Raw genomic sequence first — 23937 nt, forward strand, 5'->3', positions numbered from 1 at the left:
TTTCGCTACCGACTGAACAATGATCCATTGCATGAAAAGCCGCGTTTGGCGATGTGAGTATATGTATAAACATAGATATACCCAGCTAGGGGTTTCTCAACTCTGTGCTGCCTGTGCATCTTTGAACACCTATTCTCAACGTCTCGCGTGACTTTGCAAGGTGTCAGTAATAGTCCACAAAGAGGTGGATAAACAGTCACCAGTCTGCAGAAAGACAACAACTAATGAAACTGTTGGTAAGATTAACAATAGCACATAGAGACCATGGTCACAACAACCAGCCTCGAGACAGTACGTCAATGGACACGTCAGACACTGTACGATATCAAGAGAATGCTTCATTAATACGATCAGTCATGCCGCGTTCACATCGTCTGAACAAATGGTCAGCGATAACAAACAACATCATAACGGCAAACATTGCATCACTTCTGCCCTACTTACACAGCCAAGACAATGCAAACATGTTATCTACTTTCGACAGACACTGTTCCCAAACCCTCTAGACTGATAATTGATCATAATCAATAATCACGAAGCGTTTGGAGTACGTCTGAGGTGTCACCTGCCCATAACAATGTTCGGTATCACTGTATCTATTCCTGTAAGGTCATGGGTTGAGATTAAGGGCACGCAAGAGGAAATAATTGGAAGGTAGTGTGGTCAAAGTTCGTAGATGTCACAATCGTAGCAGCGTATTCATGATAACTGTGACTTGGCAAAATTTTACCTATCATTTGTAAGTATCGCCATGTGTGTGATAACGAGTTGATGACGCCATGATGTGATCGTGAATTTGCAGAATACAGTTGTTATCAGCTCGGGAACATGTGAGAGCTGCGCAGACTAGTGGCTTAAAGATTAGTTCTACAGATAAATCTCTGAGAATGATCAGCCTCTGTACCCTGCACAGTCATCTGAGTGGTGACATACATGTGGTCACTCTCAACCATGAATATAACTTTTATAGCGAAGTGGTCAGAATCAGCGGCCTGATTACTTCAACCTTTTGCCACAAAGACAAAGAGCTAGCGCAACATTTGAAGAATTTTCTAAACTTTTGGCTTTAAATACGTGTCTGTATATGCTACAGTCAGATTGTGAAATGAGTCATTTCGTGAAATGATTAAAACTTTCAGTCATTTCGTGAAGCCATTTTCGCGTCATTTTGTGTAAGAACAATCAATGTACTTTGGTCATGTCATGAAATTTCATTTCATCTGTATGTGGTGGACAGGGGTTTGAGGTGAGGTGTGGCTGCTCTGGACACAGCAAGTGTCAAACAAACCGGTGTAAATGCTTCAAAACCAATCTGAAGCGCAACAGTCGCTGCCTACAGTTTTGACTGTTAGTGACAATAAGTGATGTTGAAATTGTGGCTCACTTTTGTAGATTAAGTTATTAAGTGAACGTCCATTCAGTGACCGAAATATATTGACAGTTGTTGCATAAAATGACGCGAAATGTTTAGTCATTTTACGAAATGACTTATTGATTTCACAATGTGATTGTAACATATATACCCAAGTAGAGTGTCTGTGTCTCTCCCTCCCTCCCTTTTTTTCTCTCTCTCTGCCTCTGTCTCCCTTCAGCCCCTATCTCTCCCTCGCTGTCTCTCTCTCTCTCTCTCTGCCTCTGTCCCCCTCCAGCCCCTATCTCTCCCTCGCTGTCTCTCTCTCTCTCTCTCTCTCTGTATTTGTCCAAGCATTATCCCACTAGAAGATGGCACACTAACCATGAAGCAATACTTCAGACAATTATTACCCAAATTAACTGATATTGATCGCAGCTGGTTCTAAGGACTCTCCAAACAAAGCCTGGGTGTGGAGAAACAGATAACACAGTGACAATCGATGCCAAACTCGCGAAATGACAAAAACATAGTTTCGACGTTGATTCCTGTAATCCTCCCAACAGCTCCAAGCTAGCGCCTGGTACACCATGATACACATACCATGGCAAAGCCATTCATCTCACAAGCCCAGAACAAGTTTAATTGTATTAATGTTAATCGCAGCAGGCTAATAATTGTAAGTATTTGTCAAACTAAGCATGGTGTTTTGCCTTTTTATTAACAATTTAGAGCTCATAAAGCCGGCAAAGTGGGGATTTATTTTTTTAGTTGATTGAGGCGTCAGATACATCTTACAGATAACCCTTGGCCTCAAGAATTTGTACTTTAGCATTCAGGTGAGGTATACGAGAGCTGACGTAGCAAAACACGAGTGAAGGCCGTGAGAGTGAAGCGAGCGAGGGTCTGTCTCTTCGGCGGATAACCAACTCACCACGAAACTAACGGAGCTTGCAGGCAGATTTATCTTTGTAGTTATGTATAAGGCTCCTTGAGTGATTAACGACGAAACAATGTATCTTAGCTGTAGAACGACATATAAATATTCTCAGACTATAAGCAGTTCACATTCAACGCATTTGTCATTATAGCAAATCAACGACATTGCGTAAGGTTTACGAGAATTCTGTAGATAATTTGGATGCCTCTACCAGGGTAGAATTATCAGCAGCTTTGTAAGCATACATATTGAACTGTCCGTACAAACTCGTATTCTATGGGTAGTATGGTGTGGGATGGGGTATAATTTATGATTTGGTTGGTTGGTTGGTTGGTCGGTTGGTTGGTCGATTGGGTTGTTGTTTAACACCGCACCCAGCAATATTCCAGCTATGGCGGCGGACTGAAGGTAATCGAGTTTGGACCAGACAACCAGTGATCAATAGCATGAACATCGATATACATAACTGGGATTCGATGACATGTGTCAACCAGCTCAGCAAGCCTGACCACCCGATTCCGTTAGTTACGACAAATGTGGGTTTATTAAAGACAATTCTAACGAGTATCTTCAAGCAGGTCGGTGTGTTATGAGGACCGAGTTAAATAGAACTTAGCAGTAATTGTAAATTATTTATAATTATGAGTATTTTGATGGTATCGCAATATACGTAAAAGTCATGAAATAATACACAGGGACATGGCACAATCGATTTTGTACATACATTTCCTCTCTCTCTCTCTCTCTCTCTCTCTCTCTCTCTCACACACACACACACACACACACACGCACACGTGTATCTGCTTCACAGCCACCAGCAACAGCACCAGGACCAGCACTACCTACAACCACGACCACCCTGTCACTACCCTACTCCTTGAAGCTAGAAGGAGTATCGCTTAGGGTGAATCATGTTTAGAGAACACTCTTATATTGACTACACTTACTAATTTAAGTAACAAATATGACATTTCCAGATACTTGAAATATTATTGATGCACGAGAGCATACATTCCACTTGACTTTTTAAACACACTGCATGCTTCCACCTCGCTTAACATCGAAAGAAACGACACTGACATACTGGTTACAGTAATCCTTCTGACAAAGAGCAGATAGTATAAGTTTGTTTTAACATGTTTAATATTTACATTGGCCACAAACGTCAAACTATCCGCGGTGTGATTACAAGCTGTAGACAAGGTAATGGAAGAGAGCAAACACACGCCATGTTTATTTTCTGTGTAAAGTATAACGTTTTAACAGACAATGTTTAGTTTTCCTGTAATACATGCGGTAAGACAAAAAGAATCACTGTACTACAAACAAGGTGTGGTGAACCAGTTTGTGTGAACCAGGTTGAAAAACTAGTTTTCAACTAAAGGGGGGTAACTGTTGAAACTGGCTACAAATATATTTGAAAGCCAGAGCGAGATATTTCAGGATCGAAGTGAGCAATGATTGCTTGTGTTTTCAAAATATTTTCGTAAATGAAATTTCCGTTACATATAATGTAAAAAGTGAAATCAAATGCAACATTTTACAAAACAGTTCTTGAACTGTGTACGCAGTATACATGGAATTACCAAATTCATGCCATCCTAAGACTCCTGACGTAAAGGATGGCGATTCCTTGTACATTACCAAAGTGCAACGTGCTACACATTTGCAATTTCCAATATTTCCTCTCTCGTTCTGACCTAAAAACCACGTTGAGCCTAGGTAGGTATGTAGGTAGGTAAGGTTTTAGGGCAACCTTGGCATATATGCTCCCAACACTTAAACTGTTAAATTATTGCCCAGTTAAATTACGTCGTACTTATCCGTTTTAACGAGGAAGTCTTATACAGCTCTTTGTATGCATCCATACATTAAATTATCGCCAAGCATTGCGTTCAGTGTAAAATTAGTTTTGGTTTTGTTAAGCACAATGTCTCTAAGAGTCTTACGTGGGTTTTCATGAGCTGGACATTCAATGAGGTAGCGTTGAACTGTTTCTGGGCACTGTAAGTTACAGCTTTCACACAGAGGAGAGGTGTCTTTATCTAAAATGCTTTTATATGCCTGTAATCCACTATGTCCTAGTCTGAGGCAAGTTAAAACAACTTCATCTCTGCGACAACGCCGACGAATTTTAAAATGTTTTTTTATTTTATTTTTTTTACTGCAGGACACACAGAGTACATGTGTCTACCTGTACTTTCATTGTCCCATGTATTTTGCCAAGAGGCATTTATTGACGATAAAATGACAAACCATTAATCTCTTGGAATGGGCTTAATTGAGTGAATATCTGGCTGCGGTCTGTTGCAAGCCATGTTAGCAAGTGTGTCAACCACTTCGTTCCTAGCTACACCAACAGGAATCCAAAGAATATCACAGCTGATGTGCATGGAGCTGAGAACAGTATCAACATACACGATGTCGTACATAGTGTCATTGCGTGGACCTTGAAACGTTGAGACTAGATGCATGGACGAGTTGTCTCCCTTTGTTCTCTACTGTATCATTCACTATTTTCGTAAGAATAAATCAATTCCTTTGGTATATGATCATAAAACTTTTCAATCGAGTTTAGTTATCAAACTAATGAACCGCTTATTTGATGGTGAAATCAACCCGATTTACAAACACTTTAATACAGTTTAAGTTCCCATAACCATCTCAGAGTGACGGATATCCGTGAAGTCCCGGATTAGAATATTGGCCTTCAGTATCCTATACGCGATTGTCGTGGTCAGGCTTGCTGACTTGGATGTTCATGTTCTTGATCACTGGATTGTCTTGTGCAGCCTCAATTATTTACGTGGTTTATTGCTGGATGCGGCACAAAACTCACAGATTCACTCAAAGTGACGGAAATCTAGAAGAAGAAATACGTTCCATTCTCAGCGCATAGGACTACTAATTTTGTTGACTGTTGATTTCACTTGACTGATATGAAGACTTACATGAGGAAAAGTGAGTCAGCATCAGCAGTTAAGTTCAAACAGATCTAGAGTATGTAAAGCTGACGTCGGGTGTAATGACTTGGTTCATGTATGTCAGTTGCTGAATCAGTTATTCACGGACCGCTGTCATGTTGCGGGGATATTGCTGAGACCACTGTTAAAACAAAACACACAAACAAAACATATTCAAACATACAACAACGGAAATTAAACGGATTAAACAAATATATAAGCAAAAACAAGCTACGAAACACGTAGAAACTTGTAAACAAAAGTACATGTACATTTTATGAATATGTAATCCAAGACTGATAGTTATATAATACGTGCATCTGCTTTAAAATCACTAAAATCGTTTAAATCTGAACATATAAAACTAAATCGAGAGAGGAGGGTAACACGTATTTTTCCTTATTTGCTATGAAGAAGGTATATGTAATATACATGCAACCTGAGAAATATGTGGTACATTTTGTTTTCCCTCAATTGAAGCACGGTCGTTGTATCATGACTGCTCATGTATGTATGTATGTATGTATGTATGTATGTATGTGTGTGTGTGTGTGTGTGTGTGTGTGTGTGTGTGTGTGTGTGTGTGTGTATGTATATAAAATCAGCGACTGAAATAACTACTTAGTGCAATCTTGCGCATTTCATCGATATTTGAGCAGTAAAACCTTGAATCTTTTATTGTTTGTTTGTAATCCGTAAAGGAATAGGTCCCAATTTTTATGTTAACCAAGGGGCACTTAACTCCGTAGCAACATTTTTGTTTCAAAATGGCGTCTAATGTTGAATATTACGAAAAACAGAAAGAATTTCAAGATAAAATAAATAAGAGGTAAACATTTCTTTATGAACTTTTCTGATAAGGAGTTTAACCATATTCTAATTGTTATGCAAGCGTAATATCGCGTCGACATTCTGTAATGCATTGCATCGAGTGGGGAGTCAAGACATACGACATGCAGGTGCTTGCAAGTTCCCGAACTGCCGACTCTCGAATAGCGATGTGTAGGCAACAAATAGAAGGACAATTTCAGATCGATTAATGTTCAAGACCAATGAATCATTGTCATCCAAAATATCGCCAAACAAATTCCCAAATTTTGACATAGAAGAATAATAAATTCGCAAATGAAAATGTTCTCTGCCCTCGTCCCGTTTGTCATAAGCAAACTCCCAGTGAAGGGGAATTTGTTCTATACAACATCTTGTCAATCAGTTCGTGAGCTTCGGTTTTATTTTTTTGTGTTCAAAATTATTTTGTGTCCTGATTTTATTGGTCCTGCCCAAAAGTATTTGGTACACATCTCTGTACCATGCGACACTTGCCTCAACGTATTCAGTTAACATGATGTGGTTTACTAGTAGATGTGCCTTGTTTGTGTTTTTGTTTTCCTGTAAGTGGTTGATTTTATGGGTGTTACTTTACACCTTGCCAGGGGCGTGAGTAAACAACAACGACCATGTCTAAAAAATATTAGTAATAACAGAAACATGATTGCCAACACAAAAGGTTTAAGTTCAAAAAGGTTCATCTGCGACAGTTGCTGTTGTACATGGCCACTTTATGTTGACAGGTTCCCTAAGAGAACATTCTGAATAAGATTTAAATTCTTTTTTTTTCTTATTGCAGTGAGCAAGAGAGGCTTAGATTGGAGCAACAGTTGAAAGCATATTTTCAGTCAGACCAGAGATTGTGAGTACTGGCATGAATAAATATATTTTCCATGAGGATCATGACTTGAGAATTTATAGGGTATCATCACATAACTGGAATATTAATAAGCGATACAGCACTAAATGTATAAAAAGCAACAATCATATTGTTTTTAGGATCTTTTGGTTCTGCACATAGTGACAATCAAACACATATCTCAAAGAAAATGAGATCAGCTTATGCAATTAGTGTTTCACATGTCATAACTGTGTTTTGATAGGGGCAAGCTAAAGGCTGTACGTCTACATAACTATTGGAAGAAGATCTGTGAGGATGAACGTCGGAGCAAGCAGAGAAATGAACAGATCCGCCGGGAGTTTGAGAGGATTGATACACATATGGCCTCTCTTGGCTCCCGAACAGAGAAACTCAGAATATTAAAAGTTTGTTATTTGTCAAGTCAAGTAGTCATGATAGTGAATTCATAAGTAATTGATAGTGATAATGCATACTTCTGTAGATATGAATTTCGATTATTCCACAGTATTTTCATTTTGAACGTTACAATATTTCTATTTCTATGATTTCTTGTTCTTCTTCTACCAGATTTTGTCTCTCTACCATTGTCTACTATGGGGATTATTTAATATTACTAAGAAATCGAAAGGGAATGAAATGAAATTAATCCCCACTTCATGGTGAAATATAGTTTATACATCATTATTGTGAGATTCTGTGTTTCATTGACAGAAAGAATATGAGGAATACATAGAGAGGACGTACCCCAAGTGGAGGGAGCTATGTCAGGCCAAGATGGCTGTTTCTCAGGTACCAGGACAGATAGTAGCTTTTATAGGGTTGTTTGTTTTAGAAGAAAATATTACATCTGGTCTATTGTTTTAAATTTCCATAGCCATGTTAACTGTGGACTCCAAACTGAAGTGAAGAAATACTATTATGAATGCCATTATCATGATGGGTAGGTAATGTAACCCACTTAACCTGTGTATGGAGCTTGAAATTTTGGTGAATGTTGATTACCATATTTGGCATGTCTGGAAACCTACAGTTTTGTTGGTTACATCATTTCAACATCTGACATCTAGGTGGGAGCAGCTACAGAAAAATATTTACAGCTGCTGTGGAAAGAAGCTTCCTCAGAGTGTTCAAAAGGGTGTGGTGAACATAATTGATACTACAGTTAGTTGATTAACTTGATTTTAGACTTAGAATTTACATAAGCAAAAGTTTCAAACTCTTGCCTGAGCTTATTTGGACATTGGACGTGAACAGTATCATGTCTTTCAGTTTATGATTTCCAGTCTTTGTTTTGTGTTCTAGCCTGCCACCACAGATGTGTCAAATGGTCAGGCAGACAGTCCTCGTGAGGAGACAGACCCAATAGCTGAGAAGGTGAAGCTACAGATGTCGCAGATCATCAACAATAAATCAACAACTAAGCCATCCAGCAATATCATGAACATCCGAGCTGTGGGAACACCCCAATCAATTTCTACAAGTGCTGTTCCTGTGACAACCCATCAGACCTATACAGTTTCCCAGCAGTCCTACATGGCTTCTCGGTCGCCTCCCTATGCCACCCAGCAGACACATCCAGGGTCACAGGTGGCATCATCAGTCCCTCAGCAGAGCAACATAGGATCACAGCTTGCATCATCCATCCCCCAGCACTCTGTACCATCAGTCACAGATTCTCATCACACATATATAAACACTCAGCCATCTCAGGAGACGTATATCCAACCTCCAGAAGCTTTTGCTAATTCCGGTCATGTTGCTGAGACCACTGTTGATCGGGACAGTAACTTGGTGGGTAAAGTGCTTCAGTCGGAGACTCCCCGTGATGTGAGCAGGGTGTCCAATACTCTCTCAGACACACCTCGTGACAAGAGTGAAGATGGTGGACCATTGCCTGTACAAAACATTAGTATACAGAAAAGGGTGGCAAGCCCAGCTCAGGCAATAGGTAAGACAGGTGATAAGGAGATGAGGATGTTTGTCAAGAGGAAGAATGTCGTGGTCATGACTTTATATTTCTAAGTTCATTGAAGTAATTGATCTCTTCATGTTATTAGAATTTTATGGTTAGTGTCATTATTAAATTTGATTCCTTTTCAGTTTCAGCCATGCAGCCTGAAGTTGATGAAGATGATGTTGACTTTGGCAGCGATGTTGACCTCCCACTGAGTGATGCACAGGGTCAGGCTCCTGTACATCAAAGGGAGAGAACTGTGTCAGGTGGAGAAGATTCAGTCTCCACATCAAAGCCTTTTGCTAGAGGATCCAGTTTTCACTCATCAAAGCGATGGAGGTATTTAAGTATTTTTGATTATGTCTTTTGAATGAGTTGGGTGTGTGTAGTATGTTCGTGATTGGTCTCCAACTGTTGTGTAGTGAGTATGGATGGCTCTGTGTGTATGTATTCATTATTGATCTCAACCTGCTGTTTGTGTGTATTCATGACTGATCAATTGGTCTGATGACTGATGTCTATCTATTTAGTGAGTATGGCTGTGTGAAGCCGGAACTGACACTGGAGGGTTTGCTGTTCCTTCTTAAAGTAGTGCAGGAGGATTTCCCCCAAGTCTTAGCTTTAGATGGCTACTACAGATCCTACAGACCAGACTCATCTGCCAGACAGGAGATCATACAGTGAGTACACCATATCTCCTCTCTCCCATTTTGTTTCACATGGAACAGGAATCTCACCTACACTTGATGTCAAAGTGTGCTTAATTACATCTGTGAAATTGACGAAGGGCATACAGGTTAAGCTGTCTAAACTGACAGAAGAAATAATCTGGTTTAGACAGCATGCTGGATTAAAGAGCCGACATGGTTACCTCCCATTAGAACTGAACAGGTTTTGTCTCTCATCTACATTGCTGTAATGTGTGGTTGTCTCAGTTACCACTCACATTGGCAATGAAATGTGTCAGCTCTCTACGTACATGTATAGGTATACCCATACTGAACTACAGTCAATTAGTTTTGTTACTGTAAATCATTAAATTTTTGCGAGCATGATATTTTTGCAAAAATCGCGAATGACTTGAGCTCGCAAAAATATCATGACGCAATTTGCTGGTAGATTGCAATGAATAATCAGGAAACAACCTGTCCTATCTTCGCTTTATTATTCACCAGTTCATATAATTAACAATAGATCTAGACAATACATATATTAAGCAATGACAACAACACAAAGAATGACTAATTACTAGCATTACTCGTACTCACATGTCACATATCAAACAATGGATACCTGAACAAAGTTACTCAGTCAGTACGTCCGATAGTCCAGACAGGCGCCAACCATGCAACACACATTTCTTAGAGACTTTTTGAAAGGTCGAGACCACCAGCGGGCGTGGATAGGTTTCATGGCACTTATCTGGAGATCAACAGCTTCGCCGACACTGACTAAACTGGTTCTTCATCAGTGCCAATTTATTAGAGTCATTCCATTTAATTTAATCCCTTTGAACTGTTATAAGCTTATCTGACCTATGCAGCAAGTGTTGTTTTTAGGAAAACATCACTGATTGCATACATGCGGAAGTACTCCACTGAATCTGTGAATGGTGTTCAAGATTAGCGGCAAACGTTAATATGTGATTGGATTTACTTCAGATAAAACTTTCAGATGCATGTAAGCTTTGAAACTGTCAAACTAAACTATGTTTTGAGAATTAGGCAAGTCGCAAAAATTTTGTGATTTACAGTATTTAAATGATGATAAATGTACTAGCTATGGACAGGACTGAGATTTTATGCCAGTGTCAACAAGTTGTTGAATTGGGCAGTATGTCATACTAGTACAATGATACTGCAATATCAGTCTGTGATTTAATCCTGCTTCTAGACAAATTCTGTTCTGCCTACTCTGAAGTCTAGCTAATAGCATTCCGTATGATAACACTAGAAAATGATGGAAATGATGTCAAGCTGCTGTGGTATTTCACAATGGTTATCATACTGGCAAACTGTTGGTTGTTAAATGTGGACACTGGCTACATGATGCAGTCATCTTTGTTCTTAAGTATTGTATACTCTTCTAAAAAAGTAAGGCTACTTCAATTTTAATGTACGGGTGAAAAAAATTGGGAGATACATCAGAATCAATCCATGTTGACTAATATATAATTATGAATGTTTTGAGAGTGCATCACCACTTGCACTTCCTTAAGACTATAGTTGTGTGTACAGTAATTGCTTGTGAAAGGTGATTGGTGTTTGATGTGAAATTTGCATGTGTATGATTTTCATTTTCATTTTTCGTTGTGCACATGTATTCTATGTGTTGTGTTTTGGGGTGTTGTGAAAGATAAATGATGATGTTTTGATAAGATGTCTCTCTTTGAAAAGTTTGTTAAACACTTATAAGTCCTATCCACATTGAAAATTCAGGTTTCATAACTTTTTTTGAAGAGTATATTTATGAGAGATCCTGGAGCCTCCTCCATGCTGTGTTTATCATTCAGAAAAGCCAACAGCAAGAGTGACATGGAAACGTTTGACCTGAACCAAGTGAGCATGTTGGTGCTGGAGCAGATGATCCTGGTAGTGATGAGTCTGAAGGATGGTTATTTGTTGTCTGACAGTCTACTGGACCAGGCTGAGAACACTGCTCTCACACAGCAGGCCATCAAGTCAGTACTAGTTCTGTTTACAGTAATTCAGTGAGTTTAGTTTTATGCCAAACCCTGTAAGTAATCTAGTCTGGATTAGACAATCCAGTGATCTACAGAGTGAGATACAGGAATTTGGATGCAATGACATGTGTCAAGCAAGTCAGACCACCCGATCCTGTTCGTTGTCTCTTATGACAAGCATGAGTTACTGAAGATAAATTCAACCTCTGATCTTCACCGATTGTTCTATTTAAAACACACAACTTGTTACTGATCCTGTCATAGTCCTGACTGCTGTGTGTGTATTGTTGATATGCCTGTCTGTTTCAGCAATCATGTGAAAAATAATTAGCAGTGGTACAATGTGTGAGGCACGTTTCTGCTGTGCCATGCCATGCCATGCCATGGTATTGCTGGCATATTGCTAAATCTGCGATGCCTTTTGCTACTTGCAGATTTTTGTCATTTATAGTTTTCCTGGTTTCCATGGAAACAATTCACTTAGTTACATAAAGGGAAGTGTGGGTTTCTGGAGCACAACCTGAAAACCTTTCAGTATCTTTCTGCAAGACTTGGCAGGCACATCAAACAGATCTTGAACTGGTGTCTTGCTGTTTGTAGAGTTTTTTTTCATGATTTCCATGGAAACAATTTTGATAGTCTGAAAAGAATCAAGTAACTGTCACATGATGTATTCTTTCAGTTTCAAATATGTTGGGGGTTTGGGGGTATTTGTCATCTTTTGATGACTCTTGTTAATGTGTGGGCAAATTATCTCAAGAGGTCTAGTCAGTCTGTTTAGTTAATAAGTTGCCTCTGCACCCATTATAGGCAGCAGTTATCTCCCGATGGGCAGACATTGTGGAATGGCTTGTTCAACCATTTCTCCCTGCTGCTGCAGTACAAGGTGATGGAGCCTAAGGAAATAGCAGCCATTTTTGTACCCTGCATAGTAGAGGATGGGTCACTCAAACAGAAAAAGGTGAGTGGCATGTTGTACAAGATCTACATTGATATATTCCAACTACTCAGGTTTCAGGTTTCCACTTATAATATATACTCATGGCCTCCCCATGGCCCTATATTTGTGATACCTTGTCCGTCGTATTCACAAGCTATTGGTCACTTGGTCAAATCTCAGCTGTCCTTTGGTGACAAATTAAGTGCAAAATTGTTTGTGCTGAAATTGCATTTTGGATTCTATTCTAAAGATTAGATGTGAAACATCATCATAACTACTGTTTCAGTCTTCTGTCCTTGTCTGGTCACAGGCTTATTTGCAAATTAATATCTAAAGATTCATCTGCAACAATGAATTACAGTGTATAGGTATCAGAATGTGTGAAAAGTAAAAAGTGGGGCCACCTGGGATCTGTTTTACAATGCTATCTTAGCACTAAATTGATTGTAACTCCCATAGTTAAACATATCCTAACGATACTGGTAGTGGTAAGATTGATTTGTGCAACAAGGTTCTGGTTCTCCAGGTAGTCTGATGTCATTACAGTGTTATCAGATCAGTATGACCAAATGCTGGCTGGCAGAGCTGAATTGTAATGGAACAATGTGTGTCTTTCCAGGCATACCAGTTGGTTACACGTCTGCTGACAGTAATGAGTGGGGATGAGACAGACGATGCCTCTTCCCTTGCCTCCCCGGTGCGTCAACCACCTCCGCCTCACACACCCAAGGCTGAAGTCAACAGTGGCACCTATGATGGAAAAGGTGAGTCACTTACTTAGTTAATGAGGGTTCTGGGTTGTTGAGTTTGTCACGGGGAGGGGGGATGGCTTTATACTTTTGGAAGATGTATTGCTATGTGACGTTTTGACTGTCTGTTCATTATTGTTTCTATATTTGGTGGGGAAATCATGGGGATCTGTTGCATCATGATAGAACCTGTATGAACCCAGGCATGTTATGTGTTGTAGGTAATGAGTTACCCAGCTCAGTACCCAGACCCATTATGATCATGTGACTAATAGATTAAACAATGTAATATGTTACCCTTTCTTGATTGAAAGGTTGTGTTGTTTTGGAATATTTTGACATACTGGCGTCTCCTATTCTCGGAGTACTTACAGATATCGGCTGAAAAAATAATGCAAACAGTTCTTTTCATATGTATGCTTGATGTTTTTAAATGAAAAGATTCCCGCTCTAACATCTGCATCTATCAACTGCTTGATCCATCAGGTGTATTATCACACTTGAGCTCGATGAAAAACATGGTCGGCCGCTGCTGACTTTTCGAGGCGTCTTCAATTCTCATGGCATAGCGAGAAAGTAATGTTATTAGGTGTAAGGAAGGGGAATCTTGTTGGATAGGGCGGGGAAAAGTTATGAGTTTTCCAAGTTGGTTAAAACTCCCGAATATTCGTTACATTGCAACATTTTGATAATTCACAGACTTAGGCCACTTCCTAGTTACTGGTCAATGATGTAAACAACCACTAAGTATCATGCATCGGCGATCTTGGCAGAAAATATGAGAATAGGAGACCCACGAGAATAGGAGACGGAACTGTAATTTACAGCCTCTTCTTTTTGATATAATACCTGCTTCAGTTATTGAAATATTTGAAATTTTAGCCTCTGAGCTGACGAATATATTGCCATTTGTTGCATATTTGATGCCAAGAACATATTGGGTATCTGGGTAGGATCGGGTAATGGCGATGGGGTACCTGGGTAGAAATGGAGGACCCGTTCCAGCCCTAATGTGTTGTTTAACCCACTTATTGTCACATGATACTTTGTTATTATATGATGTCTGTGCACATTTGGACATCATGAAACTCAGAGTAGACATAAACACTAGGGAAGATGTTTGTGTATTGGTATCTTCTTTCATACAGTCCCACCACTGAAGTTTGGCAGCCTGCTAGAGAAACCCCTCACTGATGATGAGTCAACCAGTTTCTTCAGTAGTGCTCCCCGAGACAAAATGCCACTAAATGGTACGTATGGGAGGGGATTCCTTTGACACTTAACCACTGAAAGGTCGGGGACATGTTGGAGAAAATTTCAAATTCGAAAAACCCAGTGCGATTTATTTTTTAGAATTGTTCCCCAGTAACTTGTGCTTGTCTTAAGAGATCCACTTGTCTTAATGGATTAAGGCCCAGTGACTTGGTTGATAGTGTGTCATAGCAGCTGATGATATGTGACGTTGCTGATTGTCAGAAGCCTGAGGCTAGTACAATTCTGTTTGGTCTAGGAAGCGCAGAAATATTAGCCATTACAACTCCAACTAAAATAATGCTGACAGCTAAGTTCTAGATGCTATCCTTTATATGGATTGGATTGTTGGGTCCAGGCTGAATTCTTTACGGTGTGCAGTCATTTACTTGAATAAGTGCTTAATGTATTGTATGTGGTTTACATTGAACAACAAACAAACAAAATGAACATAGCTCCTATTCAATATATATGCATCTTGGAGCTGCTGATTGTTGATGTTCCTTTCCCAGAAACTGATGCCTACAAGAACATGCTGAGTGGAACAATGAACAGCCAGCCCAGCAGACACATGGAGGAGGAGGATACTGATGATGATGTTGAGAAACAGTTTGCCTCTGTGTTGTCACCTCGCACACCAGCTAGCAACAGGTATGAGGAGCATGGGGGATAGAGTGGGGCAGAATAGCAGGGGAAGGAAAGAGGGGAGGAAGGACAAGCGATGAGATGAAGAGATTAGGAAGGGGAGGGGGTGGGAGATTAGGAGTGAAGCACAGAGGGAAGGGTTAAGGTGAGAGTGTACTAAATGGTTTGACATTGATGATTTTTATAAACACATTACTTCTGTTTCCAAGAGTTTGCTCCCCTGCTCTTTAGATGGCAGAAGGTGGGGCAGAGGGGGCTTTGGTGATAATGTCTAACAGTGAGCCATGGCATTTTGCTCACCATTTCAAACAGTGTAATAGTTGTCTGTTTCCTTGTGCTTGACTGGAGTTGGCTACATCTGTAAAGGGAAAACCAAGAGTAATTTGAAGGAATTAATTTTGCTTTGGTACACCGGCCATAATTTGATACCATTTTAGGTACTTGATGTTTCCAAATATTTCATCTGTGATGAAGATCAAAATACTTCCAATACATTGATGAGTTAGATGTTACAGTGTTTTTGGACTGTCTGAAACATTTACAGTTTGGTATATCTCAGTGTCCATAAATGTTGCTATACAGTGAGTATTTCACTCGTGTCCGAGACTTCTTCTGTGGAAAACAAAAATTGTTTCATGAATTAATACTGTAATGGGAGCGAATTCTGCAACTTTCTGTGCAGAGTTATGTCCTGTAACCATGCCAGGATCTGCTGATATTTTCTTTGGTGGCGGAATACCTGTGTTTGCCAATTTGCATCACTGTATTGCTATGGGCCTCCAGTTCCACCCACATAAGTTGACAAGCTGTAATATACTGTATTTCTAATGAGTGTTCTTGGAACAAATTTCCAAATGGGAAGTGGTTTACACCTGGTGGTAATTAAAGACTTGGCTCTAATATCTCAGCTAAGGTGTTGCTACAGTTACTTATCTGTTGACAGGTAGAATGTAAAAGTTTGTGACTCAGAATTTATGTCAAAATATACAGGATAGAGAGTGAATATATACATATCGAAATGAATGTCGGGCGAAAACACTCTGTGTTGAGAGTTAACCTAAGACCTTATCTCATATATGAAAAGAATCAAATATACACTGTGTTTTTAGATTGTTTTGTCCCCTGGTTTGCAAACATTGCCAACTTGAGCATGCATTAGAAGAAATATGACTGAATGACTGAAACCTGCTTTATAAAGTCATAATTCCTTACTTATACAAATATATACACTGATTCTTCTGTCTATGAATATGCTATGTTTATTTTCCGTGGCAGATGTTAGGTAAATATGAGTCTTTTTTCTTCTTATTTCTACTGTCTGAGTAGAGAAGCTAGGCATTCTCCATCTTTCCATGCAAACCATTCACACCAGGTAAGATATGTGATAGCGGTCAGATCGTGTCAAAACATCCTCAACCTTTCAGCATTCCAGAGGCAGTGGCTAACTTTGACACACAAAGTAAGCCACCTCAGATCGAAGACGATGAAGTGTCCGAGATGAGCAGCCCAACAGCAGCAAATAGTCCTGTGTATGTCCCAACAGCAATACAGATGAGGTACCCAACTGCTGTTGTCATACTGCATGTTTGTACCGGTGTCGCAGAGCTGTTGTCTGGTTTAGCTAACACTACATACAGCTTTGGTTATAGCTGAGAGTAAAGCTCTGCTGTTGTTGCTGATGCCGTTGTCTGTACTGATGAGACAAGTGACGTCAGTGCTGGTCTAGAGTTGCTGTTGCTGTTTACTATATGCATGAATGTCAGATTTAACATGGCTGCACGGTTTTTGCTGGCTTACTGCTAACATTTTGTTGTTATTGTTTGTATTCTGAATATCGATCAGAATTTTCTCTGTTCAAAGGTAATCTTGCATGTTTGTATGTGACCTAACATTTTCCTTTATTATATATTGTTTTTCAATTAAATAATCACCCAATAATTTTTTGTTTTGTTAACTTAATTTCTGTTGTCATTATGCTACTGAGGTAGGAAGAACTAAAGATGAAAGTTTAGATTTCAGGATTGTTTTTTGGTTAATTTCCTTTGAAGAATTTGGTGCAATTGCTACAAATTTCCCATACTTTAACATTTAGACACAGCATTAAATATTGTAATTGGAAAAATAAATGGGTCTTGTGATGTAAATAATGTTGAATATATGTGTTAGCAAGCTGATATATTAATGGTAAACAATATATATACATATAATCTCTTTAATTTATAATGCATGATACATAATGTAATTGCTCAGCATAAAGCTTTCATACATTTTGCTGCTTCAGTTTGTCAACATACTAAATTATGTACATATCCCATGGTATGAAGAGTAATAGATAAATGCATCTTGGAGAACTTTACTGAGAACATTCAAAGTTATCAAACAAAAGTAAACATTTCAAGGAAACAATTATAAATAATTTTATTTTTCAAACATACTCTCCATGGGCCTTAACAGAAAGATGTAAAAAGCTATTGTTGTCATACATGTACTTGAAGAAGAGATTTTTAAAAGTATTTTGGTTTATCAGTGCTTTTGACCCGTGAAGGTCCAGGATAGAACAGGCCTTCAGCAAGCCATGCTTGCCATAAAAGCCGACTAACTGGACTGGGTGATCAGGCCCGCTGACTTGGTTGACTTGTCATCGGTTCCCAATTGTGCAGATCGATGCTCATGGTGTTGATCACTGCATTGTCTGGTAGGACCCCATTATTTACAGACTGCCACCATATATAGCTAGAATATTGCTGGGGGCAGCATAAAACTAACTCACTCACTATCAGTGCTTTTGTAGTCTTATTGTTCAGTACCTCCATTTTTAGGCATCATATATATTTGTCAAGTCATTATTGTTCCATCTGTTCCAGGTCCACAATGAACTCAACAGGTTCAAGCCAGCCAGCCAAGAGAATAGGTACAGTAGTAATAGATAAGAGATCTGGGACAGATTGCAAGCAAATGGTGGAATTCATGGTTAGAACAGAAATATTAGCAATGGAGGGAGAGTCTGGGGTGATTCCCAAGGGATCAGGGTCAGAACAGGAATAGTGGTCATGGAGGGAGAGTCTGGGGTGATTCCCAAGGGAATCAAGGTCAGAACAGGAATGGTGGCAATGGAGGGAGAGTCTGGGGTGAATCCCAAACGAATCAGGGTCAGAACAGGATAGTAGCAATGGAGGGAGAGTCTGGGGTGAATCCCAAGGGAATCATGGTCAGAACAGGAATAGTGGCGATGGAGGGAGAGTCTGGGGTGAATCCCAAGGGAATCAGCGTCAGAACAGGAATATTAGCAATGGAGGGAGAGTCTGGGGTGAATCCCAAGGGAATCGGGGTCAGAACAGGAATAGTAGCAATGGAGGGAGAGTCTGGGGTGAATCCCAAGGGAATCAGGGTCAGAACAGGAATAGTAGCTATGGAGGGAGAGTCTGGGGTGAATCCCAAGGGAGTCGGGGTCAGAACAGGAATAGTAGCAATGGAGGGAGAGTCTGGGGTGAATCCCAAGGGAATCAGGGTCAGAACAGGAATATTAGCAATGGAGGGAGAGTCTTGGGTGATTCCCAAGGGAATCAGGGTCAGAACAGGAATGGTGGCGATGGAGGGAGAGTCTGGGGTGAATCCCAAAGGAATCAGGGTCAGAACAGGATAGTAGCAATGGAGGGAGAGTCTGGGGTGAATCCCAAGGGAATCAGGGTCAGAACAGGAATAGTAGCAATGGAGGGAAAGACTGGGGTGAATCCCAAGGGAATCAGGGTCAGAACAGGAATAGTGGCAATATAGGGAGAGTCTGGGGTGAATCCCATGGGAATCAGGGTTACTAGTAGGTACGGTAGCAACAGATGTCAAGTCTTGAATAGATGTCTAAGGGATTCATCTTAAGATTGAGCTCACTGGCAGTTGATGGCAAGTCTGGGGTGAATTTGAATGGAGCCTAGGTAGGAATAGGCACAGTAACAAGAATGGAGAGTCGGGGGTAGATCCCAAGAGGATGCTGGCTTAGACTAGGGCCTCCAATGGATGTTTCAATTTCTTCATGCATTTGTTCCCAGCCATCAGATAATGATTCTATTTCAAACTCTTATTACAAAAGCATGAATATTCTATACAAATTTCTTTCAGCGGGAATAAAGATCAGCTCGGACCTTGACACAGATTCTGAGCTTGATGTTCTTGCAGCCAGCAAGAGACGCCAGGATTCAGCAGAACTGGAGGATGACTTTGACTTCTATGGCTGATCCTTGTAGAACACCAGATCACCACCACATATCTCTGGTCTAGTCTTGATTAGTTGGTGCATTTAAGTCCATATGTATCCGATACATTTATAAACATTTATTTCTCAGCAACACTTATTGACCATATGCACCTCCACATTCTGTAAGCACAGGATGTTTGGAAAAGTAGTTCTTGAACAATGCGTACATTTTCATATTTATGGCAACATTACAAACAGTTGAAATCTGAACTGTCCAACTATATATGTGCTGATTTTTAAACATGTTCCCATATATCAATGCTTTTAACCCTATTTGTGATCCTAGGTTAGGATAGGCTCCAGCATTCTGGTTGCTGTCTTGGTGACTCAGGCGACTGAGCAGCATGTTATACAAACAGTGTCCATAGTTGTACACAGTTTTAGTATAGAGTTTCTTTCCAGTCTTGATTATTGACAGGCTATTATATGTCTAAGTATGTTACAGCCATGAGATATTAGTGGTCAATCATTATCCACAGACTGCAGGTTTTGATTGTCATACCTGTGTGTTCCGTATAGTATTGAAAGAACATGCCCACATGCTCATGTGGGTGACACAGGTGTGTGTCCACACAACAGCCAAACAGCCATTGTGTGTTCAAATCCTTTGACCAAACTCAATCTTCTACACAGTCCTCATTTAGTGACAGTGTAGTGTAATTTGTTAGTAACATGGCTGATGACATATTTGAAATCAGAACAATCAAGTAAGAAACTGGGCTATTGTTAATATACCAAAGACAATTACCAGCCTACATTCCCTCAAAAAAAATGAATCAGACTTGTACAGTAAATGCAAAGACAAGATGCAGCTGAACTGACAACTTATTGCAACTTATATACATCATCTGCTGGATCACTAAAACCTGAAATAAGGATGAAATGACTAGTTATACATTTATGTACACAATAAAAATCCCAGAAGTGATCCCTGTTACAAGGGCAGCTTTAACAACCAGCCAACCTCTTCACGGGGAGTTTTCTATTTTGATGACCATTAAAATCTCTGACAGAGTCTCCCACACTGTATGAGATCAAAATATATGACTAGACTCAAGAGATAGGAGAACTGAAGGATTATGCAGAGATATTATTTACCATGGTATCAGAGAGTAAAATTGGACAAGGAACAAAATGGCGCATATCTGTGCTGAAATTGTAACATAATCTGTCAGTTGTCTTCACATTCCAATGTTTACTAGCTTTTTCTGTGATATTCTTGGCACCATTGGTGCTGAAAATGGCTCCTTTATAGTAGAATCATGTTTTACATTGCAGAATTGTTTGAATGTATTTATATCAGTTTCCGTCCACACCAGCAAACAAAATGCTGGCACAATTCAATTCAATCTGATGCTCTGACTGTTATTCTACAAACTAAAGTGGCTGAATAAAACTTTAAATTGCACGGTTTTTGTTTTTGAATCTGTACACTTTTAAATGCCCAAGTTTACAAAGGGCTGCCTTCTTCAGAAGAGAGATCACAAAGCACATCACAATTAGTGGAAGAAAATAGCAGGAAGACTGAAAACATTTTGGACAATTGGAAGCATGATGAAGAGGTCAGATATGTACTGAACAGCAAGGAAATGCAACTCTGTCTTTTTGTCAAGTTTTTAAAAAGAAGACATTAAAATTATCCTTTACTTTTATCAGATTTCATTTTTTTCAGAAATTGCTTTTCTTTTTCTGTTCAGTATAGTTGATAAATTGTCGCAAACAGTTCTGACATCCTGTCATGTAACATATACTTCGCTATACCTTGTCACACAACCCTAATGGCAGTCATTTGGCCATCAATACAAACGGTTCAACTGTTAATGTTCTTCCAGATTCACAGAGCCTCTGAAAGAAATGATAAGTCTTGCAGGTAACAATGCGTTTATTCATATATCAGCAGAAACAATAAAGCATGCTCTGATGAACAAATACTCTGAAAATATATATCCTTTGTTCACAAGAGATGTCAACAAGTAATAGCACTGGTCTATATATATCGATGCTTCACAATGAGTATTTCATTAATATACCATGCATAAATGTCTTCACTTCTGGGAATATTTGAGCAATATAGTGATCCTGGTATTATTCCCTTTGTTGAAAGGTGCAGAGGGTAATGGCAATACTGAAAGCATGTTCTCTCAAACAACAGTCTTGCAAAAATGTTTCCAAAATGGCAGACTTAGTTTATGTGGCCTTGCTGATGAAAGTACTGGGGATGAAACAGATTATCCGACAATGGATCATTAACATCTGTCTTGCAACTACATTGTACAAACAAAAAGGCAGGTCCATTCTTGATTCAATCATTTTTGATGTTTGTTGTTTCATCAACACAGTGCATTGTCACTAGTATGGTGTAAATGGAAATATATAGAGATTATATTTTAATTGTAGGATGGACTTAAGTTAGAACAATTACAGAATGTAGACAAACAACTACAGCGGTCTTAAGCAGCCATTTCAGTCTTTTGGCGAAGTAGTGTCTTCGAAAGTTTGCCAAAAGAAAGATAGGCACAGTCCCAAATGTTCTCATTTTGCATTGCAATCTGGAGGTGGCCAGGTTGTTGACAGTATGAGACTGATGCTTGAAGCCATGGTGTCCTTAGATAAACAACATAATGTAAAAGTATGTGTTAAGTCATCCTCGATTTCTCCTGGGTATGTATGTTCCAATAAATCTCCACTATCTACAGCTCAGTCCATTGAATTTATTACCTCCCTTAGCTGGCTTCTTAGTCAGGTGTCTATGCTGGGAAGTTGAGTGTACTAATCACAACTCAGTTTCTTAACTTATCTAAATGATTAAACTTTTCAGCACAAATCACGCAGTGGTTCTCTTGGACGAGTTCTTGCATACATTTTTTTTAAGTTTATGACCTGTCACTTTGCCTGCATGATTTCCCAAAGTCTAAGTCGCACTGCAAACAAACCTTCACAGCTGCAACCACTATCTTTGTTGTCAATGGCCATCTCAGTTGTAACAGCAGCAAAGCTGATTGGCCATTGTGAAAATGTGGAGCCAGCTAACGGAGGTAACAAAATTACTGAGCCAAGCTGTAGATGCATCCAGGATATAGTGGACAAATATTGGAACATATATCCTGGAGATATCGAGGATGCTGTTCAGTTGGACACTTTTGAAAGTGAATAATGCAAGGCAGGCATACATATAGGTACGATAGTGGTAATACAGTCCTCACTGGAGGATGGGGGTCAGAGGAACTTCATTTATCCACAGACTGCAGCTGAATGTATACATTACAAAAACAACCTCATCCCTGACGGACTCACATATTATAATAACTTAAGTACAGGAATACAATTTTCATTATTATAATAATACATGGTGGATGTGAATTTACAATGAAGTTGGTTATGGCGTCTATAAAACATGCACAACTCTACTTTTGTTTCACATCAAATGTTTTGGCTATCTATAGTTCCTTGCACACAGCTCACTGGCAGATGGGTGCACACAAACTCTCTGATGGATGATTGCACACAACTCACTGCATATGGTTGCACACAATCTCTCTCACAACACTGCTAGATAGTCATAGTAATTGAGAAAGAAACAAGATATAAATACTGCCTGTAGATATTATAAGTAACATATTAAATGATGTTTGTATATGGTGGATGAGTTAGTTGCAATTAAGTACCATTCTGAGTAGTCTAAAAAACAGGTAATAGGGGAATAAGGAATGTGACACAGGTTTACGATGTTCTCCAAGGAAGCCAACCAATGCTGACAAAGGAAGGATTGTAATACTGGAGTGAAATATAGATTAGAACCAAGGGAAGCAACTCCACCCAGTACCTCACAGTGCAGTGAGCTGCTGGCAGCATTCCCATTGTAACATTCAAGGCATGAGTTTAATTAAAGCAAAAATTTACCAGCAAATTACTTAGCTCATTTCTTGAAATCAACTTTAAGAGCCAAAATGGTGACACTAGTTTCACATCACACAAGAAAGATCTTCACCATTTGTCCAAACATTCCATTTTCGAACACTAACACACAAAATAACAATATGGGTACTGAATCAATGCATTCAAAAAAATAAAAACAGAACCATAAATCACTGCACTTAATCCAAAAATGAATAAATCAATAATTAAAAATCATCAACATTGAAAGCTCAGCAAAATCTCCCACATATGAGCACATACAAACTCCCTACACTGATCTGGCCTTTTGCATCCCATGTATAATGCTATAACAATGCATGTGATTCAAGCATAACTGAATGAATAATGAAAACACATTGCACACTTCCTAAAGTGAAGCCTGAAGTATACATGGGTCCATTACATCCAGCTACACAATCCCAATGCTAATCATAGTTGATATGGGACAGTGGGGTCGCCTAGTGTTTAAAGCATTTTCTCATCATGCCCAGCACCAAGGTTTCATTCCCCACATGCGTACAATGTGTGAAACCAATTTCTGGGGTTCCTCCACGGTGATATTGCTGGAATGTTGCTAAAAGCGACATAAAACATACTCACTCACCTT

The 23937-nt window shown here is 39.3% G+C and overlaps 1 protein-coding gene across 1 annotated transcript; it reads left to right on the forward strand.

The window, feature by feature from the left end:
- The first annotated feature begins 5989 nt into the window (after positions 1–5989).
- LOC137293865 (centrosomal protein kizuna-like) lies at positions 5990–20823 on the forward strand. Its single transcript, XM_067824638.1, has 15 exons — positions 5990–6083; positions 6882–6944; positions 7186–7348; positions 7656–7733; positions 8247–8892; positions 9045–9237; positions 9429–9578; positions 11411–11578; positions 12392–12542; positions 13141–13285; positions 14419–14520; positions 15034–15172; positions 16591–16722; positions 18031–18077; positions 19280–20823. The coding sequence occupies exons 1-15, from the start codon at positions 6022–6024 to the stop codon at positions 19393–19395; spliced, it is 2355 nt and encodes a 784-aa protein (XP_067680739.1). The 5' UTR covers positions 5990–6021; the 3' UTR covers positions 19396–20823.
- Positions 20824–23937: the final 3114 nt, after the last annotated feature.

The sequence above is a fragment of the Haliotis asinina genome, chromosome 8 (genome assembly GCF_037392515.1).
Source record: "Haliotis asinina isolate JCU_RB_2024 chromosome 8, JCU_Hal_asi_v2, whole genome shotgun sequence".
In the NCBI taxonomy this organism is placed as follows: domain Eukaryota; kingdom Metazoa; phylum Mollusca; class Gastropoda; order Lepetellida; family Haliotidae; genus Haliotis; species Haliotis asinina.